At 36.1% G+C, this 23,884-nt stretch overlaps 1 protein-coding gene and 1 non-coding gene across 5 annotated transcripts in view; one reads left to right on the plus strand and one right to left on the minus strand.

Annotated features, from left to right (window-relative positions):
- Window positions 1-23,087, minus strand: part of LOC150105719 (ATPase family gene 2 protein homolog A-like) — a 311,383-nt gene extending 288,296 nt beyond the window's left edge. For 3 of the 4 annotated variants that reach the window (XR_016548496.1, XM_090395038.1, XM_090395036.1), the window contains exon 1: window positions 22,609-23,087. Coding sequence is in view for 3 of the 4 variants with exons in the window: in XM_090395038.1 (XP_090251164.1) it covers window positions 22,609-22,795 (187 nt within the window). In the remaining variant the exon portion in view is untranslated. Of the gene's footprint in view, window positions 1-22,237; window positions 22,391-22,608 lie in introns of those variants that run through there. The other variant, XM_090395039.1, reaches the window with a different exon arrangement.
- LOC150105720 (U6 spliceosomal RNA) lies at window positions 6,903-7,009 on the plus strand. The gene has a single exon (XR_016548515.1). It is a non-coding gene; the product is annotated as a U6 spliceosomal RNA (small nuclear RNA).
- Window positions 23,088-23,884: the final 797 nt, after the last annotated feature.

The raw sequence follows: 23,884 nt of genomic DNA on the forward strand, positions 1-23,884 counted from the left end.
GGGATATCAGCATATGTATTATGAGAATGCACAAAGGAATTGGCATTATCTCTGACTGTGATGTTTAATCTAGTTATCATCACTAGTGAAGTCCAAGGTGGAAAGAGGCAAAAATAGTTCTGTTGCATAAAAAAAAGCTTCAAGACGAATGAAGCAAATCACAGACTAACCAGTCGGTGATTGATGGTAAAGATAATGAAAAAGTTGGTTAAAAATACAGTTCAGGAATGGGTGGACAGAAATACGATACTCAAACAGACCCTTGGGGCACAACACGTGAGTTAGCAATGTCTCCTAAACAAACCCTTGGGGTTTGTTTAGGAGACATTGCTAACTCACTTGTAAATTAATGATATATGAAAACTTAAAATGGTGATATGAAGTTGTTTTGAATTGATATAAAGTTGGGAAGAACTATGAGGAATACAGCAAATGTTGTGGTTTTGCAAGAGGACTTGAACAGATTGGTGAATGAGTAAGTGAGTGAAATTACCAGTTTAATGTTGGAAAGTGTAAGGTTTTAAAATTTGGGAAGCAAAGATGGAACACAGGTGCCAGTTACTTCTTCCAAGATATTCTCACAATTAGTGAGAATATCTTGGTTAGGTCATGTAGAGAGAGAGAGAGAGAGAGAGAGAGAGAATGGAAGACTTCCGTATGCCAAGAATATTGAGAGAGAGAAAAGATATATGCAACAAGGAAAAAAGGAAGACCAAGATTAAGATGGATTGATAACGTAATCCAAGACTTGACAACTGTGAAAGTGAAAAGCTGGGAAAGACCAGTCAAGGATAGAAGATTGTGGAGGCTAAGGCTCACAACGGGCTGTAACACCGGATGGTAGGTAGTGAGAATATCTTAAAAGAGGTGACTGGCATCTTGAAGTGATGATGGATAAGGATCAAAAATTTTGGGGATACATTGCTAAAATTATAAGGAAAGCACAATGGAACATGGCAATAATGAAAAGGACACTGATGTGCAAAAGTAAGGATGTTGAAGTTCCACCATAATGAGGCTTTGATCAGGTGGCACGGGGATTAATATGCATAGATTTGGTAACACAGTTTACAAAAGGAGATATCGAAAATAGTCCTGAAACAATCCATTGATGTTATTTTTCTCTGTTGACTATGAAGAAAGACTGAGGAAACACAATTTGCAGTCTAATGAATAGGAAGAGAGGGATGGGGGGGATGACTGAGACATACAACTTGGTAATGGGTTAGTACCAGATTACTGTCGATGAGATTTCTCATAGAATATGGAGAGAGTAGGAACAAGAGGCCACCCCAGAAACTGTACAAGGGTGGTCCAAAAAGATCTCGGCCTCGACAATAGATAGCAACACTATTGGCAAGATATTTTTTTCCAAGTTTGTACATCTGTCATAAGCATCCATGTGAAATTGCAAGTCATTCTATCAAGTAGTTTGTTTTATACAGCTGTCTGAAGCAAAAGTTTTGTCTGTATCCCTTGAAACGGATAAAATTGAGTATCGTGCATTTTGTTTATTAATTATCTTGAAAAGGGTAAAACAATAACCGAGGAATATTATTCTGATCTTTTAACCAGACTAGACAAAAAAATTCATGAGAAAAGACCAGGTTTACAGAAGAAAAAACCCTCTTTCGTCAGGACAATGCACCTGCCCACAAAGGTGTTTTGGCAATGGGAAAATTAAGGGATCTGCACTAAGAATTGTTGCAATATCCATCCTATTCTCCAGATTTGGCTCACTCTGACTTCTATCTCTTCCCAAAACTAAAACTCTCCTCACTGGTCAGTGTTTTTCTTCGAATCAAGAGGTGATTGCAGCTGTAGAGGGGTATTTTGCAGATCTTACTGAGAACCACTACAGGGACGGGATAATGGCACTGGAGCATCGCTGGAATAAATGTATTAGTCTTAAGGGAGATTATGTTGAAAAATAAAAATAATTTTGAAATTATAAATTCGTTTTTTTTTTTCATTGTTAGGCCGAGAACTTTTCAGACCCCCCTCGTATAAGCAGAATGGGAAAGGAGGTTTTCTGCATGGAGTGGTGGATGACGAATGCATTGCCTGAGAATGGGGGTGACCACAGAGAAGGTGAATGCACTTGAGACATGGCATGATATGATAAGCTAAGTATGTGACAGCAGGACCTCCTGCAATAAGTCTTGACTCCACGTAGATGTGATGATGATAATAATGGGCAGTATGGCTTTGTGAAAGGTGCCTTAGTAATTTATTTTTTATATCACTTTTCGTCATACATGTATTGAGGAGCAGAATCCAGGAGAAGGCAGGTGACTAGCGGTGTGCCACAGGGCTCTGTATTTGGACCACTGCTGTTTAATTTGTACATAAATATAGGAAATGGTCTGAAAAGAAAGACTCAGCTGTTTTCTAATGATGCAAAAAGAAGTGTAAAAGTCAAACATGGGTATGAAGAAAATTTACAGAATGGTTTCAATAAGCTGACAGTACTGTAAAGATAATGAATTCTAGTTTAATGTGGAAAAGTATAATGTCATGCATTCTGGAATGAATAGAAAACATTACACTAATTGTGCACTACACTGATAGAACTGTACTCCAGGAATTGACAAAGCCAAGGATTTGGGGATATTAGTAGTTAGCGTTGAAGGTCAGATGACATGTGATGAAAATTGTCAAATTAGTTAATTCATCAGATTAGTATTGAACACATCAACCAGTAGAAATAAGGAAGTTACTATCCCTCTCTATAAGGCTTTCATACGGTCACATCTAGATTACTGTGTGCAAGTCTGGTCACCCCGATTTCTTGGGAATAAGGATATGGTGGAGAGGATCTCCAGAGGTGAGTGGCCAAGATGGTAGAGAACTATGGAATGCTCTCTATAACAACAGACTAAGCATATGTTGGTTGTAGAAGTTGATAGAGAGGTGGAGAAGAGATATGACAAACATTTGATTTACTAAATGGGTTTTATAAATTAAAGATGCCAAGAAATTATATTCTTGGTTTAATCCTTTATCCAAGTGTAAACAAAGTTTGTGTGAAGTAACTTCACGACTGGGCAACTCATATATGGAGGTTAATAACTTTCCATCACTTGTCTCAGTGTTCCATAATGCAAAGCACATCCTTATGGACATGTTAAGCATTATGGGGTCACTACTCAGACTGGTTTCGACCTTTATAGAGGTCTCATCAGTGGGAGGCAAACCCAGAAGTGATATTATCAAGGTTGAAGTAATGCATAAGTCATATTTTCATATACAAGTAACCAAAATGTGTCACTTTATTACTAAAAAATACTCTGGATTAGAGATAGATGTTGAAAATTATTCCACTTGGTTATACTATAAATTAAAGATGCCAAGAAATTATATTCTTGGTTTAATCCTTTATCTAAGTGTAAGCAAACAAAAGTTTGCATGTGAAGTAACTTTACAACTGGGAAACTTGTATATGGAGGATAATGACTTCACATCACTTGCCTTAGTATCCCATAATGCAAAGCACACTCTTAGACATGTATAATGCTAAGCATTATGGGAAGGGGTCACTACCCAGATAAGTTTCAACCTTTGAGGTCTCAGTGGGGTTTGAGGTCTTACCTTTCCCATAATGCTTAGCATTATACATGTCCGTAAGGATATGTGCTTTACATTATGTAATACCAAGACAAGTGATATGAAGTTATTGGCCTCTAAATATGAGTTGCCCAGTCATAAAGTTACTGCATGCACAAACTTTGTTTGCTTACACTTGAATAAAGGATTAAACCAAGAATATAATTTCTTGGCATCTTTAATTTATAATATAACCAAGTGGAAAAACTTTCAACATCTAAATGGGTTTTATAGGATTGATGACTATCATTGATAATTTGGTGCGAGTCATCTGGAGAGAATGACTGAAGAGAATGGATCTGAGCAAAGAAAAGCAGAAAAAGAAGGAGTACTTATGGATGGAAAAGTGGGTAGCATGAGTGTAGAGAATGAAAGAACAAGTGTGCATGACAGACAGGAAAACATGAATCCAGATGGATAGGGATAACATGAGAAAGATCAATGCTCAAAGAGAAAGAAAGTGAATGTATGATGAATAGACAAGAAAGGAATGAGATTGGATAAAAAGGCAAGGGATGTGGGGAGGAGGGGGGGTGAGAGCTGAGGTTGAAATGGGGGTTCTGGGAACCCCCATTTCAACCTCAGATGAACCAATAATGAGAGAAACAAATAGCTTGAGAAAGTTATGGAGAAGTCACTTCTAATGAGCGGCATCAGTAATGCTTGTTATAGATCCAAAAATTAACTATTATGTTTGTGCACAAAAGCTAAGTATCAGAAATAAGAGGAACGAAATTTTGTTGAACTGGTCGAGTTTGTTCATCAAAAATTGTTGGAATGAGTGAGACATGGTTGGATAAGGACAGCGTCCTGACAGGGATAGAGATGGAAGGATATGATATTTTTCCATGAGGACGGAAAAGGCAAAAAGGAAAGTGGAGTGCTGTTGATGATAGAAAAGGAGTTGTGCCCATGCAAAGTACAGATTCAAGGGAGAAATAGTGTGACAGTGGTTTTGAGGCAGCATGGTGTGAGATAGAGGTGAAATAGGTTGAAATACTTAGATGTTGCTATAGACCTGGTAATATGGAGGGTAGTGACTATGAAGTGTATATCCAAATTAGCCCAGCAAATAGGAAAAGAATAATAATTATGGCTGATTTTAATTATGGTAATATACATTGGGATAACAAGATAATATCCAGATTAAAGCAAATGTATTTCTTGAGTTTATGAGGGACAACACTCTCAGACAGTATGTAACAGAAGACGTAAGAATCGAAAGTCGTGGTTTTGATCAGCTAAGCAGAGGATGTCATTATAAATGAGGTGTCAAATCTTTCTCCAGTTGGTAAGGATGACCATGAAGTGATTATATGGGTGGTTGACTGCCATATGAGGGCTTCTGTGATGAAAGGATATATGTGGAACTATGAAGCTAGTAATTATAAAAAAACTCAAGAAACAAGTTTGCAGCTATAGCATGGAATAAGGAGTTGGTGGAAAAAAGTGCAATGCTGATTGGGTGTTATTTAAGACCTATCTAGCAGAAGCAATGTCTATTTCAAAAGGGAGAATGTTAATAAGGTAGATGTGAAATGGAAGAATGATGAGATTAAACATGATACAGAGGAAGAAATCATTACAGAGAGAGCATAAGAGGAATGGAAATAATATCATTCACCTCGTCAGGAAAGAGACTCGGTTGGTAAGGGTAACAAAAGAGCAGTATAAACAGCAGTTAGCTAAATAAATAAATAAATAATCGAATTCTTTCAACATGTAGCCAACAGAATAAAGAATGATCATGGAAGATTATATTGACTGCAGAAAATGGTAAAACAAGTAACTGCCATAGAGGATATAGATGGGATATTAAATGAGCAGTTCACAATGGTATTTCATCCTTGTGAATGCGATGTCGTGTGGAGAGTGAGAGCAGTAAAAAGGAAGGAGGAGAAATGACTGAGTGAACAAGAGATATATGGGAAATTGAGTAAACTTGATGTTAATAAGGTTGTTGGACATGATAATATATCACTACATTATTTTGAAGGAATGTGCCAGCGAGTTGACATCTGCCTTGGCATATTTGTTCAATGAATCTTACACTGGATCATGTTCCAAAGGAGAAGGAAGGGAAGATTATACTGCTTCATAAGAGAAAGAGGGAGAGATAACAGAACTAAACTTCAAGTTATAGGTCAGTCTGTGCGTTAGGTATTGTGGTTAACATGTTGGAAAGGTTAGAATCCAGAAATGGGTTAACAATAGCGCCTCCGTAGCGCAATTGGAAGAACGACGGTACATTGCGCCCTTCGATTGGAATAGGCCTAGGTTCGATTCTCGTCGCGACGGGAGGAATCTTTATCTGGTCGATTTCAATCGAAGGTGAGTTAGCCGATCTCATATGGAGGTAGCAGGGTTTTTTCTCCCGGAAACTCGGGTTTTTCATCCCGCATACATACAAATCGGCCCATCAGAACACACGCAATTTACAGACAAAAATTACTAGTTGTGGTGGTGTTGGAAGTGGGCGGTAGATGGCGTTGATGGAGATGATTCGTAGTAGAGGTTAGGTGTAGAGAGAATTGTAGATGTCCTCCCACGATGAGTCTTCGGACTCCTTGGAGGTATCAGGAATAATAATAATAATAATAATAATAATAATATTCTCTTTGACAGATAGCATGGATTTGCTAAAGGAAGGCCATGTTTTATAATCTGCATGCACATTACAATAATATGAAATGAAATTGTAACATTAATAGAGTTCATTTGCTCAAAAATTGTTGGTATAAATGAGACATTGTTGAACGAGGATGACATTCTGACAGGAACAGAGATGGAGAGATGTAGTTTTTCATGAAGATAGACAAAGTACAAAGGGAGGAGGAGGAGGAGTGTTACTGATGATGGCAGAGGAGTTGTGCCCATCTAAGGTGGAGATGCCAGCAGTTTTGAAGTAGTATGGTGTGAAGTGGACAGGATAAAATGTGCAGTAAAAAGGAAATGTTTATACAAATTGGTCTGCCTAATAAGAAAAGGATGATCATTACAGGAAATTTCAATTATGGTAATATAAATTAGAATGAAGAGACAGTATCAGGAACCAATGAGAATGAATTTCTTGAGTTTTTAACAGATAACTACCATAAGGAGTACATAACAGAGGCCACATGTGGATCAAGGGCCTTGGATTTGATTATCTCATCAGAAGATATTGTTGTAATTGAAACATCACATCTTCCAGTTGATGAAAGTGATTATGAAGCGATCGCTTGTGTGATGGTGGTGGTCAGCCATATCAGGACTTTTGTGAGAGTTACATGTGGAACTATAAGGCAGATGATTATGTACTTGCTTCGGCAGTTCATATACTAAAATTGGAACGATACAGAGAAGATTAGCATGGACCCTGCGCAAGGATGACATGCAAGATCATGAAGCATTCCACATTTTTGCAAGCCACCGTAGTGCAACTGGAAAAACAACGGAACATTGCGCCTTTGATTGGAAAAGACCTGGGTTCAATTCTCGTCGTGACGAGGGAAATCCTTATATGGGCTTTTTCAGTTCAAGGTGAGTTAGCCGATCTCATACAGTGGTAGCAGGGTTTTTTCTCCCAAAAACTTGGATTTTTCATTCTGCGTACAGATAAATCGGCCTTCAGAACACACACAATTTACAGACAAAAAATACTATTGTTGGTGGTGATGATGGGTGATAGATGGCATTGATGGCAGTAGTGTCATAGTTGGAGAATTAAGTAGTAGTGGAGAGGATGAGATGTATCTAGTGAAGTAGAGTAGTGTGCCCTCCCACGATGAGTCCTTGGGCTCCCTGGAGGTGTCACGTAGCAATAATAATAATGATTATGGCAAACTCAGGAGGCAGCTTGCAGCGATATCAGGGAATGAAGAACTGTATGGGAAGAAATTCAATGAACTTAGTCACTATTCTGGAATTATCTGGAAGAGGCAATGAGTGAGTATATTCCAAAGCTCAAGAAATTAAATAAGGTAGGTGAAAAATGGATGGCTGAAGAGCTGAAGCATGCAATCTGGAAGAAACAGGCATTGTGGAAGTGGCAAAAGATGAATGGAGATGATCAGTTACATGAGGAATACAAAGTGCAAGGAAGGTAACTTAGTAAGGACAGCAAAAGTGTGGAATGAGCAGCAGTTAGAAAATGACATTAAATGATTTTGTTAAGTGATAATGGGAAAATGATAAACACTGAGGAGGATATAGTCCATCCTTGTGAATGTAACATAATGCAGAACTTCAGAGCAATGGGAATGGAAGGGGGGGTAGTGATAGTTATGAACAGAAGGTATATGAGGAATTTAGTAAATTTGGTGTCAACAAGGACATGGGACATGATGATATCACCACGTCTTGAGGGAATGTTCCAGAGAGTTAACAACTATAATGTACATTTTCAACATGATTCTTAGATAAGTACAAATTCTATCATCATCATCATAACGCTAATTACGGATATATAGACCACATTGGTCTGTTCAGTCTCACTATCCATCTAATCTCCTTTTTTGAGGTATACTTGGTCTTCTCTTTCCAAATGGTTTATATTTTATTATCCCTTTATATCAGGTGTTGGCCAGTCGGTTTACACATTCTATCCATTTTTTTTTTATAATTGTTTAGTTTTTTTCTATTGATTTTGTTTTTAGTTCTTTTAAAATATCTTAGTTCATTTTTTGGTCTAATAATGTTTATTTTGCAGCTCTTCTCATAAATCCCATTTCACTTGTTTTTATTCTTTGTTTATCTTGTTTGTTTACTGCACAAATTTCACTGCCATATAATAATGTGGGCACTGCTAAAGTATTGTAAATTTCCAAGAGTGTTTCTTTTTTTGTACTATATTTGGATTGAGTGTTCCAGGCCTATAATCTGTAAAAATTTTGAAGATTTTAATTTTATGTCCTTTTCTCCTTCATATGACATTTCATATCCAAGTTAACTCAAAGTATTTATCTGTTCTATTATTTTATTATTAATAACTATTTTACTTCTAACTGGAGTTTGTCCACAAAATGCCATTGTTTTAGTTTTATCTATGAAAATTTTCATTCCAAATTGTTTACTATAAAGTTTAAATTATATATTGCTCTTCGTAAATTCTCTTCCTTATCTGATATTATTACCTGATCATCTGCAAATAATACCGTATTTATTTTCTTATTCTGGGAAATTTTTATAGTGGATTGTTTAAAGTGTTCCACTGTATTAATATTTTATTAATATAAAAATGAAAAGTGTTGGAGACAGAGGGCATCCCTGTCTTACTCCTTAGTTTATAGATTGTTTTTCAGACATTTTTTTATTTATTTTTATTTTATTATCTTTGCATATATTCAATATTTCATGTAGTAAAATATTAGGTATATTTATTCTTTGTAATGTATCACACAGTATATATCTTTTCACTTTGTCAAATGCTTTTTTCGTAATCTATAAACAAAAGATGAGTTTCTAAATTAAATTCTCTTCTTTTCTCTATAAGTAGTTATAAACAAATAACTGCATCCATTGTTGAGCATCTTTTTCTAAATCGATTTTGACATTCTAATAATATTTTTTTACTGTATATTTTCAATTTTTCATTAAGTATTCTACTATACATTTTGTAGCATGTATTTAATAAATTAACACCTCTGTAATTAGCAGGTTTTGTTTTATCCCCTTTTTAAATATAGGTATTACTATACTTGTATTCTATTGGTATTTGTCCATTTGTATATATTTTATTTAAAAATTTGAATAATCTCTGAAGAAATTTTTTTCCAGTAAATTGAAAATTTGGAGTTTATCCCATTTTCTCCTGCTGATTTGCCATTTTTTATCTTACTTGGGCTGCCCTTTAATTCTTTCATTGTTATTATATCATTTAAAGCATTTGGTAAGTTGTTAGTGTAATTTTTTTTTATGTCAGTATTATCTGTCTAAAGATCTGTGAAGTAATCCAAGAATTCTTTTATATCTATTTTGCAATTCATATTTGCAGTTTCTTTTATATCTGAATTCATGTATTTTAGCATTTTATTACACATTGGATCCTATTTTGTATATGTCATTTTCTAGATATGATACAAATTTTTCCCAGCTTTCTCTTTGTCTCTTTTAGCTATTGCTCTTCTTTTGCTTATATTCAATTTCATCTTGTTTTTGCTACTTAACCATCTTTTAAAGGCCAGCTTTTTATTTTCAATTATTGTTTTTTATTTCACTGTCCCATATATGTAATTTTATTTTTATTTTTATAATTTTTTTGTGTGTTCTAAAGCTTCTAAAGGAATGGAAAGATGGCAAACTGTTCTCCATCACAAAGGAGACTTCAAATTACAGACCAATCCGCTTGTCTAGAGTTGTGGTCTTTCTCTTTGTCTCTTTTAGCTATTGCTCTTCTTTTGCTTATATTCAATTTCATCTTGTTTTTGCTACTTAACCATCTTTTAAAGGCCAGCTTTTTATTTTCAATTATTGTTTTTTATTTCACTGTCCCATATATGTAATTTTATTTTTATTTTTATAATTTTTTTGTGTGTTCTAAAGCTTCTAAAGGAATGGAAAGATGGCAAACTGTTCTCCATCACAAAGGAGACTTCAAATTACAGACCAATCCGCTTGTCTAGAGTTGTGGTCAAGATGTTGGAGAAGCTAGTAAGGACAAGAATTCAGAACTGGGTGGACAGCAGAAGAATTCTCTTTAATGGACAGCATGGGTTTGCTAAAGAAAGATAGTGTTTTAGCAATCTGCTTACTTATTACAACAAGGTGACAAAACACACTGGACAAAGGGGGGGGATGCACATATAATAGTATATTTAGATTTTGCAAAGGCTTTCAATAGATTACCACATGATAAAGTAGTATTTAAATTGGAACTGATGGGATGGGATTGGATAGTAGATTAGTGCACTGGATTGGAGATTAGTTGTCTGAGAGGCATCAACAAATTGTTTATGGAGGAGTGATATCTCAGAAGAGGAAAATTACTAGTGACGTGCCCAAGACATGTTTTTTTTTTTATTATTATTATGAGAGATTTTTTATTATTATTATTATCATCTAGGAAGTCAGGGACTCACTGAGGGAGGCCACATACTACAAGCACCAGCTATCATACTTATTCTTGAATTCATTCACACTGCTTGTAGACACAACATCCAATAGCAATCCATTCCAATCACATACCACCCTATGAGAGATAAATCTAGCCCTCACTCCCTTCTTAGTAGCATCATCAGTAAATAGCTGTATGTTGCCTATCAAAAATCTTTCCGAATATTATTAATGTATAGATTGAATAACAGTGGACCAAGCACTGATTCTTGCGGTACACCACTGGTTACCTTAAATCTTGCAGACTCACATCCCCCATATACTACCACTTATTGATATCTGTCAGTCAGACATCCTCTTATCCACCCTAATATTTTATATTCTCAACCCATATTCTCCAATTTATGCAACAGTCTACCATGCTGTATTCTGTCAAAATCCTTAGCAAAATCCAAAAGTATCATGGTGTATCCATTCCCCTTGTCTAGTTAAATGGTAACATTGTTATAGAATGTGAGCAAGTTGCTAAAACATGACCTTCCCTTAGTAAATACATGCTGTTCATTGCAAAATAGAGATTCACTGTTAACCTATTTCTGAATGCGAGCCCTAACCAATTTTTCCAAAATCTTGGATACATCGGTCTTTACACCATCCTTGTGCAATGGGATTACCCATTCTTTCCATTCCTGCAGAATCTTCCCTGTTCTGAGACTCAAATTATATACCCTGGTCAAAGGAATAGCCAGTTCAGCTGAACATCCTTTTAGCATCCATGCTGATATCCCATCAGTCTGTATTGCTGAATTCTTATTCAGTTTGTGCAACACCTCTAATACATCCTCTTCATATACCTGAGTTTCTTTATTCAGTGAAGAGGTAGCAGTGAACTCTAAACTTTCTAAACTCTTTCTGATGAGAAGACTGGGAATCTCTGGTCTTCTCATCAGAAAAAGTTTAGAAATGCCATCACCATATCCTACATCCATGGCACATCTGAAAAAATAGCCAAGATTTTAAACAAGTACAACCTACACACAGCTTTTAAGCCCCACTGCAAACTTGCTACCCTTATCCGTTCTACAAAAGATCAGTTCCCTCTTCTCTCAGTGCCTGGAGTTTATAAAGTTCCCTGTTCCTGTAAGCTGGCATACTTTGGACAGACAGGCAGATCAGCAACCATCTGCCTGGAAGAACACAAGTCATACATCTACAACCATGACTATGGTCAGTCAGGTCTTGCTAACCATGTCTTGGATACAACCCATAGGATCTCATGGAAAAAAACCACCATGATCCAAAAAGCAAATTCAAAAAAGAGACTATTCTTAGAATCAGCAGCAGCTCTCCAAAATCAACCAAATCTTAATAAATATGGTTGCATTAAGCTTCCTAAGATTTGGGAAACACTTATCACCAGAGGTCCCACCTTACATTCCAGGCCAACCAACAACTGCCTTTACAGAGCACTCTACCTAGTTAGGACTTTAGTGTCACCCAAGTGGTTGGGCTTAGTATTGTTTGTTATTTGTGTTTATGTCACATTAGTCTTTTGTAATCACTGAAGATGTCTCAGTGACTGAGACGAAATATAAGTATTAAATTCTGTTTTTAATCCTTTCTGAGTGTTGTAAAAAATCCATTAAGCCTCCAACATGATATAATTAGTTTCCCCTGACTCTCTATGTTAGGTCTCATACCAGTAATTAGTTTTTCAAGACACCTAATACCAAACGCATTCAGGTTTAGGCCATCATTCTTATACAAATCTAACCTTCCCTCAAACTCACTCCACACATCCAAAAACTTGCATTCATTCTTTCTACAAAGCCTACATTGAATTATTTGCCATCATAGTCCTTCTTAATTCATTTTTATCATATCGAGGTAATATACTTACTACTTTCCCTTTATCACTGTTGACTCTTGCCTCTTCCAGCAATCATTTCATGTTCTCTCTCATACTGAACTTATCAACTAGTTAAGTCATTAGTGCCAATACAATTACAATCTCGATTACCTTTCTTTTCTGTTTTTGAATTGCTTGCATTAGATTTTTCATTTTTGCTCATGGAAAACTGGACAGCATAATCCGTTCATCAACAGCATGTTTTAAGATAGTCACCATACCAAATAACATCCTTCTTTTTACAAACAATGTCACTCACCCCTTATTTTCATTATTTATTGCCTTGCCCGATTCTGTTTTTTTCCCTTTATCACTGTTGTTTAATTTGTATGTAAATGACATTAAAAAGGCTTAAATAGCGATATATATTTGTTTGCAGATGATACAAAGTTGGGGAGAGTTATGATAAGTTGAGCAGATGTTGTAGTTTTGCAAAAGGACCTAAATAGTCTGAATGGGCAAGTGCGTGGTGATGTCAATGTTACAAAGTGTGAGGTTTTAAAATTTGGGAAGTAAAGATGGGATGCCGAGCATATGACTAGTAAGGATTTTTTGGAGGAGAGGATTCGGGAGTTCTGGTGGCTAGAGACCTGAAATTTCATGGATATTTTGTTAAAATTGTGAGGAAGACACAGCAGATTATGTGAATGATGTAGAGAACACTGACTTGTAGAAATAACGATGCCTTGATTCCACTATACAGGACTTTGATCAGGCTAATATATGGATTACAGATTTGGTCACCAGGTTTTCAAAAGGATGGTGAGATGTTGCAGAGGGTCCAGAGACAATTAACTAAGTTGAGTTCTGGTTTCTGGAATGTGGAACATGAGGATAGACTGAGAGAATGCAAATTATAGAGCCTATTTGATAATAGGAAGAGGAGAGACATGACCAAGAAGTATAAGTTGGTAAGGAGTGATAACGAGATTAACGTGGATGAGATTTTTCATAGAATATCTCGAGACCGGGGGGGGGGGGAAGAACAAGAGGGCATCCTGGAAGCTGTATAAGATGAGTGTGAGCAAGGGAGTGAGGAATTGATTTTTGGCATGGAGTGGTGGGTGAATGGAATGCATTGCCGAGAGTGTGCCAAATGCAGGGACAGTGAATGCATTTAAATCGAGGTGCAATGAGCTGTGCAAGTGAGAATAGCATCTCCCAAGATGAGTCTTGACTATATGGAAGCCTCTTGATAATAATAATAAGGTGGCAGGTGCATTGGACAGGGGAAATGGATACAAAGTAGTATACTTAGATTTTGCAATGGCTTTTGATAGTTAAACTAGAATGGATGGAGTTGGATATTATATTAGTGCACTGGATTGGAGACTGTCTATCCAATAGGTAGCAAGTAGTTACTAATGGTGTGCCTAAAGGATCTGTTTTAGGGACATTACTGTTTAACCTGTATGTTAAAAATATTGTGAAAAATTTGAATGGGATATTCAGTTGCTTGCAGACAATGAAAAGTTGGGAAAAATGAGAAGTAGGGTAGATATGACTTTACAAGAAAACTTGAAGAGATTGAGTGAATTTAAACAAGAGTGAAGGTAACAGTTCAATGTTACAAAGTGTAGGGTTTTAATATTCTGAAAACAAAGATGGCATGCAAAGCACAGTTATGCTCTGAGTTACGTAACATGCGACTTATGTGAATTTGCAGTTATGTAATAAATCTACAAAATATAGAATGATGGTACAACATGACAAAATTTCATGCCGGCTGGGGCGTCGCCGGTTAAACAAGGCCCCCGTTGTTTTCGCCAGGGAACCAGGGCAAACAGCGAAAAGTCAGCTACTGGAACAAATCTGAAAATAAACCCCAACTCAACATCACCAGAGTTAAAGATTGGTACTATCAACGAAAGAAGCCTGAATGGCAAAGAAATGGAGCTAGCTGAGGAATTAGATAAGTACCAGATCGACATAATAGGGGTGACTGAAACAAAAAAGACCAAAACTGGTGAGATCTTTCTGAGCAATAAATACAAAATGTTATATTCAGGCAATGACAATCAAGGAAAAGAAGGAGTAGCCATAGTATTCAACACTAAATATGAGGCTAATCTTCTTGAATGTCAGTCGGTCTCAAGTAGAGTAATGTGGGCAAATATGAGAATGGGGAACGGGACAATGAGACTTATTTGTGCCTATGGTCCCACAGAAGGTTCTACTAAGGTAGAAGTGCAGGAATTTTTTGAGACTTTAGAAAAAGCAACTGACACAATGAAAAATGAAAAGTTGGTCCTTGTTGGGGATCTAAATAGCAGAGTAGGAAATGATTGTGAGACATACAAAAATATTTTGGGAAAATTTGGAGAAAAGAGCAAAGCTAATAATAATGGCAAGTATCTGTTGGATTTCTGCTCAGGACATGGACTGGTTATTACTAACACCATGTTCCAACATAAAAATGTGCACAAATTCACATGGAGAGAAGAGGCTAGGAATAAGAAAAGTCTCATTGACTATGTTATTGTTGATAGTGATATTTTCTCCCTGGTGCAGGACACCAGAGTGTACAGAGGATTTGAAATTGGAAGTGATCACTATTTAGTCTTGAGCAGGATAAAATTGAATTTCATATTGAAAAGAATAACATGTAAGAAAGTTTTAAAGCGAATAAAAGTTGAGCAGCTCTCAGATGTGAACTGTAGACTAAAATACACAAAGATTATTGAAGGAAAAATGAAAGAGTTTGAGAACAGGAATCAAACCTTGGAGATTCAGTGGCAAACTCTGAAGAAAACATTGATTGATTCTGACAGAGAGGCATGTGGTGGGGTTGTTTGTAAGGATAAAAAAATCAGAAATCCCTGGTGGACACAGGAAGTTAAAGAGCCAGTGAAGGAAAAGAAGAAAGCATACCAAAAGTTCCTGTCAAATAAGTCAGCTTGTGCTCTTAGAGAATATAGAGACAAATGCAAGAATTCTAAACACTGTGTAAAACTAGCTAAACAAAAGTCATGGGAGGACTTTGGCAAGAATATAGAAAATAAATATCAAGAAGGTGGCAAAATATTCTGGAGGTTGTTGAAGAAGCTTAAGAATGTAGGAAAGAGTGCTATAAAAGGAATTAGAGATGATAAAGGTGACATGAAAACGGGAGAAAAAGATATCCTTGAAGTATGGAGTAATTACTTTGAAAAACTGCTAAATGAAACAAGCAGTGATGACAGCACAGTGATAAAAAATACTGACCAGGCATGCAGTCAGGAATACATATCCATACTTGAAGTAGAAAAAGCCATCAGAGGCTTGAAATGTGGAAAGGCAGCAGGAGTAGATGATATTCGACCAGAAATGCTGAAGTATGGTGGTATAAGTGTCTTACAGTGGCTGCACTGCATAGTTCAGAAAGCCTGGACAGAGGGACGAATTCCCGATGACTGGAGTAGAGCTCTCATAGTACTCATATATAAAAAGGGAAATAAAACTGCATGTGAGAATTACAGAGGTATTTCCCTACTGAGTGTTCCTGGCAAGATCTATGCAAGTATACTTGAGAAACGGTTGAGAAGAATTGTGGAAGAAAAGCTTGGTGAAGAACAAGCTGGATTCAGGCCAAATAGAGGCTGTCAGGATCAGATCTTCACTTTACGACAAATAGTCGAGAAAGCATGGGAATATAACAAAGATCTGTATTTAAGTTTTGTCGATCTGGAAAAGGCATATGACAAGGTGCCAAGAGAGAAGCTATTCAATACGCTGCAGTTATATGGTGTCAATGGGACATTATATCAAGCAATACTTAGTCTTTATTTGAGTTGTAAGTCAGCAGTTAGAATTGAAGGAAGTACAGGAAGATGGTTTAATGTTAAATCTGGTGTGAGACAAGGATGTACATTATCCCCTCTGTTATTCATTATCTATATGGATCACGTTATGAAGGAAAGTGGTATTAAACATGATATCAAAATTGGAGATGTTAATGTCAGCTCTTTGCTTTATGCGGATGATGTTATACTTCTAAATAAATCCGCTACAAGTCTGCAAGATTCTCTAACTAAATTGAATAGCTCTTGTAATAGATATGGTATGAAGGTCAGCAATAAAAAGACAAAGACAATGAAAATAGGCAGAATCATTGAAAATGTCAACTGTGTTGTGAATGGAGAACCTGTGGAACAAGTAAAACATTTCAGCTATTTAGGCACGATTTTTACAGAAGATGGTAAATTAAATATAGAAATAGACAACAGAATCAGCAAAGCTGGTATGGTGGGAAGTCAATTGAATAAATTCATATGGAATAAGAGAGAAACTAGTCGGAACACTAAATTAGCTGTATACAAGACAGTGTTCAAACCAGTTTTAACTTATGGATCTGAGAGCTGGGCCAGAAGTAAAACACCTGACCAAAGACTAGAGACTTCAGAGATGAGAGTCCTGAGAAGGATTAGAGGCGTGAATAGATGGCATCAATGGCAGTATCATATTATAAACGAGGATATTAGGAAAGAACTTGACATTGTCAGCATCCAGGAATGCGTTAGCAGAGCTAATTTCAGGTGGTATGGTCACTTAAACAGAATGGGTGAGGAAAGATTAGCAAAACAAGTGTTCTCTGCCAGGTTGGCAGGAAAACGACCCAGAGGAAGACCAAGATATAGGTGGATTGATACGGTACAAAGTGCTTTAGACGATAGAAATATAAGATCTGATAATATTGGAGTGTTGATAAGTAATAGACTGATTTGGAGGAAAATTGTAGATAGGAAATTAATAATGATGTAATTTTTTTCATGTAGTACTATCATATCCTGTACACCCCTTGAGGGTACATGGCAGGAATTTGATGATGATAATAATAAATCTACTAGCAAGTGTGAACACGTTTGCAGCTTTGCACACGTGCATCTTTGACAGCCTTATTGCAGTACAGTGGTAGATGCCTCACGCAGTTGGCTCAGTCACTTGTTATCACTGCTAATTTCGTCATTGGTTTTTTTTACCCTTAAAATGGAATGCAAACGCAAAATCAAATGTGCTGGTAAAAAAGTGAAGGATAAAGTTCGCACTGTTGAAAGCACGAACGGTGCGGTAGCATTGAAGGGCACAATTATTACCAAGAAGAGGCTGGGCCCGATATCAGAGATGGAGAAATTGTTGTCTCACTGGATCGATGATCTGACATAGAATCGGATACCATTAAGCAGGAGAAGGCTATGTCTGACTTACATAAAATTCGAGTTAAAAATCAATCAATTTATGGAACGCATTACTTACGTAACTCAGGGTGTAACTGTATATACTTGATGGAGATATATTGGAAGAAATAAGAGACCTGGGGTGGCCAGAGCTCTAAAATTTAGAAGAAAACAAAATGAATTCTGGCAATGATGCAAAGGACAGTGACTTGTAGAGGTAAGATTATGGTTCCATTGTATAATGGAACCATGATCTTCTTACTTTTGTGACTGTTCTACTAACCAATGATGTTAGTAGAACATCATTGGTTAGTAGAACAATGAGGATGAAGAAATTTTAGAAAGAGTCAGAGGCAACCGATTGAGGCAGTGCCTAGTCTCTTGCATAATGAACATGATAAAAAGGTTGAGAGGATGCAATTTATAGTCTAGTGGAGAGAAAAGGGAGGGGGGTATGATAGAGACATAAAAGTTGGTAAGGAGTGAGAAGGTTTTTTGAATGGAGAGTGGTGAATGAGCAGAATGGGTTGCCAAAGTGTTGTAAGTGCTTCATCAATGAATATATCTGCCATTCACTGACAAACATGGTGACAGTCAGTCACCATAGGAGGTTGAGAGGATCCAGAGGTGAGTGACCAAGATGATAGCAGGTCTGTGGAATGAACCTTATGAGAACAGGTTGAGGATTTGTGAGTTGCAAAAATTGGTTGATAGGAGGAGGAGGGGAGATACGATTGAGACATTCAAATTACTGAAGTAAAAAAAGTAAAATTAATTCAGAAGATATTTTTGAGAATAGGATGGTGGTGGGAGGACTAGGGGACATCCATGGAAAGTGGGCAAAAGTGTGGTTAGAATGGGTGTTAGAGCTGGGTTCTTTACTTTTAGAGTGGTGAATGAGTGGAATGGGCTGCCAGAGTCTGTGGTGGATGTATAATAAATTTAGTTTAATCCTTTATCCAAGTGTGAGCAAACAAAGTTTGCGCCTGAAAGTATCTTCAGGACTGGGGTAAGGTGGTACAACACCAGGGCACTCCTTGCAAAGGTGGAGCAAGCTACCGACACTCCTATCTCAGTATCTCCCATAATGCAAAACACATCTCCTTGCGGATATGTCTACTGTTATGCATTAAGGGAAGGGCCACAACCCAGACTAGTTTCGACCTTTATTGAGGTCTCTTCAGTGGGAGCCAGGCCCAAGTGGAGATACCAGGCAGGAGCATTAGCAGGTCATCTCTACCTATAGGAGTTGCCAAATGGTGTGCCACCCATTTTTAATAAATTACTCTGGATTCAGAGAAAGATGTTGAAAGTTTATTTTTCACTTGGTTAGAGTATAATAAATTTAGCTTAATCCTTTATCCAAGTGTGAGCAAACAAAGTTTGCGCCTGAAAGTATTTTCAGGATGCTGTGGTGGATGCTGTGACAGTGAATAAGTTTAAGGCGAGGTATGATATATACTGTATGAATGTTGAATAGTTGTTATGAACATGATTTGGGGCCTCTCTCGATGAGTCTAAGGACTCCCTGGAATTGCCCGTTATAATAATAATATTTGACTGCAAATATATATATTATGAGATGTTTCTATTTCATAACTCACTTCCCAATAAGCACCAACTGAGAATGGGGTGCCCGTGTCATTTTTTTGCTCAGGTATCTTCCCTAGCAATAATAATAGGTATTTTCTAATTGCTTTGGCAAGATGAAACCAGCTAGTAAATACCAACTGCTGAAAAGTAGCACAGATTCAAATTTCAATGTCAATAGTTCTTTTCAGACCATTAACGATGTACTATACCAGTTATTTTTCTTATGTAATAAGAAATGAAGCAGAAAATGCCTAATCTTACATGCTGATATGTTTTTGTTTAAAAGCAGAAACAAACATCTAGTGATAACAGCTAACCGACATGTAAATGAAAGCAAGAAGATGCAATTCACAGACTGTGCAATCAAGCCAAAATATTGACATTTGCCAATAATTTGCTTGGGTCACCATAGAATCTTCACAAGCAGAAAAATATGAAAAAAGAAAATAGGAGCGGATTCCATACCAGTTCACTTTTATTTAACTAGATGAACATAGAAAAGGCAATAAATTAAATTCTAGAGTGGCAGTAATATTTACATTACTGCCACTCTAGAATTACAAAGCATACCAATATCATAGATTTGGTGGGAAAACGTTTCTACTACACAGCCGTAAATATAAATTTGAGAGGCAATTTTTTGAAATCTGTGACAGCACTACAACATTCTTCTAACTTCGTGGCTTTCTTACACTACTAAAAACCTGAGAGACTAACATAATGAGACCATCAGCTGAAGAATTCTAATCATCCCACCACACCCATAGAAAGTACCAATTATGACTAGGTCACATATGCATTTACTTTCGGCTGTTGTGTTAATGTGCACATGTCCTTCTCATATCCTTTTGCTTATGAAGAGGTTTGTTGAACAAGGAAACATCAGCTAATAGTAACCAAATAAAAGGTATTATTATTCCTAGAAGCCTGTTTCTGACTTTAAGCAAAAATGTGTGAAGCACGAGTAATTTGCTTCACACATTATGGAATACAACTCAAGTGATATATGAAATTTCAATATTGACTTAAGTACAAATTTTGGGGCATGTAGCATCAAACTTTTAATGGGCATTCTGCTTCTGCATCCTAAAATAGTTATGCCACAGAGTATCTCATGCCATTTTTCAAGCTCAATATTGATTTTATATCCCAGGCAACACATCATTAACTATATCATTAATATCTCAAGTGCAATTAAGTTTTATTTGTCATGATTTCAAGAAAATATAATTTACCAGAAATAATAAATGTTCATCACAAAACTTCCAAGATAAGAATTTTGGACATTGCCATCTTATACATGCTCTAGAATCTGTCAGCAGGCACTGTTCCAAGGTATATGGAATGTAGCCACAGCTGTTGGCAGTATTGTCAGAGACAAGATATGTATGTATAAGTGGTGAGTGAGTTGTCATGCTTAGAAACAAACAATCCAGATTTTATTTTATTTGTATTTATTAAATAAATAAATATATGTTATCTACATATTGCATCCTAGACAGTATTCAAAAGCAGGTCTCAAGGGTTGAAAATATTAGTTGTATAATATATTACTTATTATTTACCAGTTAAATATCATACAAATGTCATGAACACAGCAAGACAACACATGTAGTACCACATGAATCAGATGTGGATTGTTGTCTGAAAATAGCCGACAACCATTTTATTATTATTATAGCATTTCTAGTAAATGTCATGTAACACTTTAATTGTGTCAATATGATTGATGGAGCAAGCGAATTAAGACTTTTCATATATAAAGATAAAAAATAAATGTTGTTCAGTCTTTACTACTTGTATATGTCTTTTGGTGGAAAAGATGTATTGCTGGAATGGTTGGCTGAATGATTAGCGTATCCGTTCTCCAGCCAAAAGGCTGCAGATTCGAATCCCACTGTGGGCATGGATGTTTGCGATTGTCTGTGAAAATAATAGTGGTGGCAGTAGATGGCATTGGTGTAAATGATGATTGTAGTTGCGGTTCGTTGTAGTTAGTGAATTGAGTGGTGTAGACAGAGTTGTAGAGTGGGTGACCTCCCTCGATGAGTCTTTGGACTCCCTGGAGGTGTCATGTCATGTAATAATAATAATGTATAGTACCAAACTTCACTCATTGAATCAGTTGCCAAACTGCTAATGAGTACTTCATTAAAGGTTCTCAAACAGCCAAACAAGTTGAGGATGGTGGGACATCAGAGGTTCAATCACAACTTCTATTAGTGTGAGTGCATACAAGGAGAGAGCAAACAGGTAAAAATTATCCTATTTTTATTATTAAACTACCATATTGGGCTTTAATATCTGTAAAAGATTTACATGAGAGATGAATTTCATCACCGGGTGTGAGACCACTTATTGGAGGCCTGAAGTAGCTTGAAAAAAGTTCAATATTTGATCTTCAGAGCAAGGGTTTGGAACTGTGTAAAAATAAAAAAATACAAAAAAAAATTACACCCACAGCACAAATGCACTATAGGTTTAATTATTAAACCTATAGTACTATATATATATATATATAGTCATGTATAGTTTATATATATATATATATATATATATATATATTTTTTTTTTTATTATTATTATTCCTGATACCTCCAAGGAGTCCCGGGAGGACACCTACAACTAAAAATATAGTTATAGTTTTATAGTTAATTATTAAACCTATAGTACATTTGTGTATAGAACCTTTTGTGGATAAGAACCGCATTTAAAAAAAAAAAAAAATTAAATTATCTCCCCATCCTCTGCCTACTGCATAGGATTATTTAGAATTAACATTAAGCAGCTATACTATTAAGCTAGTACACAATTACAATACTGACTGCTTTTACTGGTAAAATGCCAACTGCATCTTTTTTTGTCGTTTGAAAGAAATAGTGTTTCACAGAATTTCTCAATTTCTATTTTATAACACTTATATTAATAATGGTCGGTTTCTTACTCAAATGGTGAAAATTTGGTTGCATTGTAGGAGGTATATTATGAAGTTTTAGGGCCAATGATTCTTTCGACTTCATGGAGATACCCGTTGACAATAATAATAACTCAATTAGTGGTTGAAAACGTGATCAACATATTTAAGGAGTAAGCTGGTCTGGAACCACGAACATATGCAGGTAAGGGCTTTAGCACGTGACAGAATTATGTTGTTCGAAAGCAATAATTTAAATTGTTTGAAAATTTACACAGCACTATGATGATGACTTTAGCTTATTTCCTGAAAATCTCATCAAAAAACGTATAGATTTTGTAATCATATCTCTACTCCGTAGATAATAATAATAACTCCACATAAGCGATAAATAAAACTACCTTTGACGACGGCATGCAACACTCCGTTTAGAATAAATCCATGCTTGTTCTTTGTTGGCCTAATACCAGAAGGATATCCGGAACACCCGTTTTTATGAATATCAAGGTCCCTTACATGAAGTACAATACCACATAACAAACAAGAATTCCATTTCGTCGGTACAGGAGAAGAGTTTATTGCAGCCATATTTAGAAACACGAGAAAACTGAATTCATATCTACGCGCCGTTAAGCAATACAATATCACTCAAATTTTTACGCTGCACAAGTTTCGGATTGGAAATTATAATAACAAAAAATGTGAATCCCCCTCCTATTGTGTTATATTATAAATTCAATTACTCCTATTTTGAAAATGAATTTTATTTCAACATCATTTATCCATGACAAAGGCAAGAGCAAGCGCACTATGCCATACAATTATCACATGGCCTAAGTTGCTTAAGATACAATTTTAAACAAACCACAAGCAACGTGGTAAATTCAGGAAAACACCATTTAGGTTCCAGATGTGCGAACACCACTCTGGTTATAGGATACCAAGTATGGGTAAAAAAAAAAAAAAAGTCTCGTGTTTGGTCTCTAGGAAGAGTTTCCTAATTATGACAAAATTAAAAAAAAAAAAAACAATAAAGAAAACTATCAATGCACACAATGAGTGTGGGCAGAGTAATTATCGTGGGATTCTTCGATTAGTGGGATACAGCTTAGAAGGAGGAAAGGACACATGAAAAAAATGGAAATGGATTGATACAGTTACAAAAATGTACAAAGCATCACTGGGAAAGAAACTGAAGACAGTTGGTGAGAGAGAAAAATATATTTAAGAGAGGGATTTATTTTATTTTTATTTTTTCATTTTATTTATTTATTTTTTTTTACGACACACTTAAAAGGAGGGTTCCAAGTTTAGAAAGTTTGGGGACTTCTAAAGTGCTACGAATTGAACAGAAGTGAACTGACCAACTTCAACCAACAAAAATATAAGTTAAGGAAGACTGTAGATCTGAGGGGGATTGATTCATATGAAGTTTTCTGGATGATATAGAAGCCAGTAGAACAAAGTATACTTAGTTGCTGTTATACAAGTGGAGGGGTAGAAAATATCTGGATTGCAGGCCGAGCAATTATCATGGAACTCTTCGATTATGGGGCTATAGCTCGGAAACAGGAAAGGACACATGGCAAAAATGGAAATGGAATTGATACAGTACAATTGATACAGTTACTAAGAGAGAATTATCTGAAACAGCACAGATGGAGAGGAACAGGAGAT

Source organism: Typopeltis vanoorti, chromosome 6 (assembly GCF_054136105.1).
Source record: "Typopeltis vanoorti isolate ZY-2024b chromosome 6, IOZ_Tvanoo_1.0, whole genome shotgun sequence".
In the NCBI taxonomy this organism is placed as follows: Eukaryota; Metazoa; Arthropoda; class Arachnida; order Uropygi; family Thelyphonidae; genus Typopeltis; species Typopeltis vanoorti.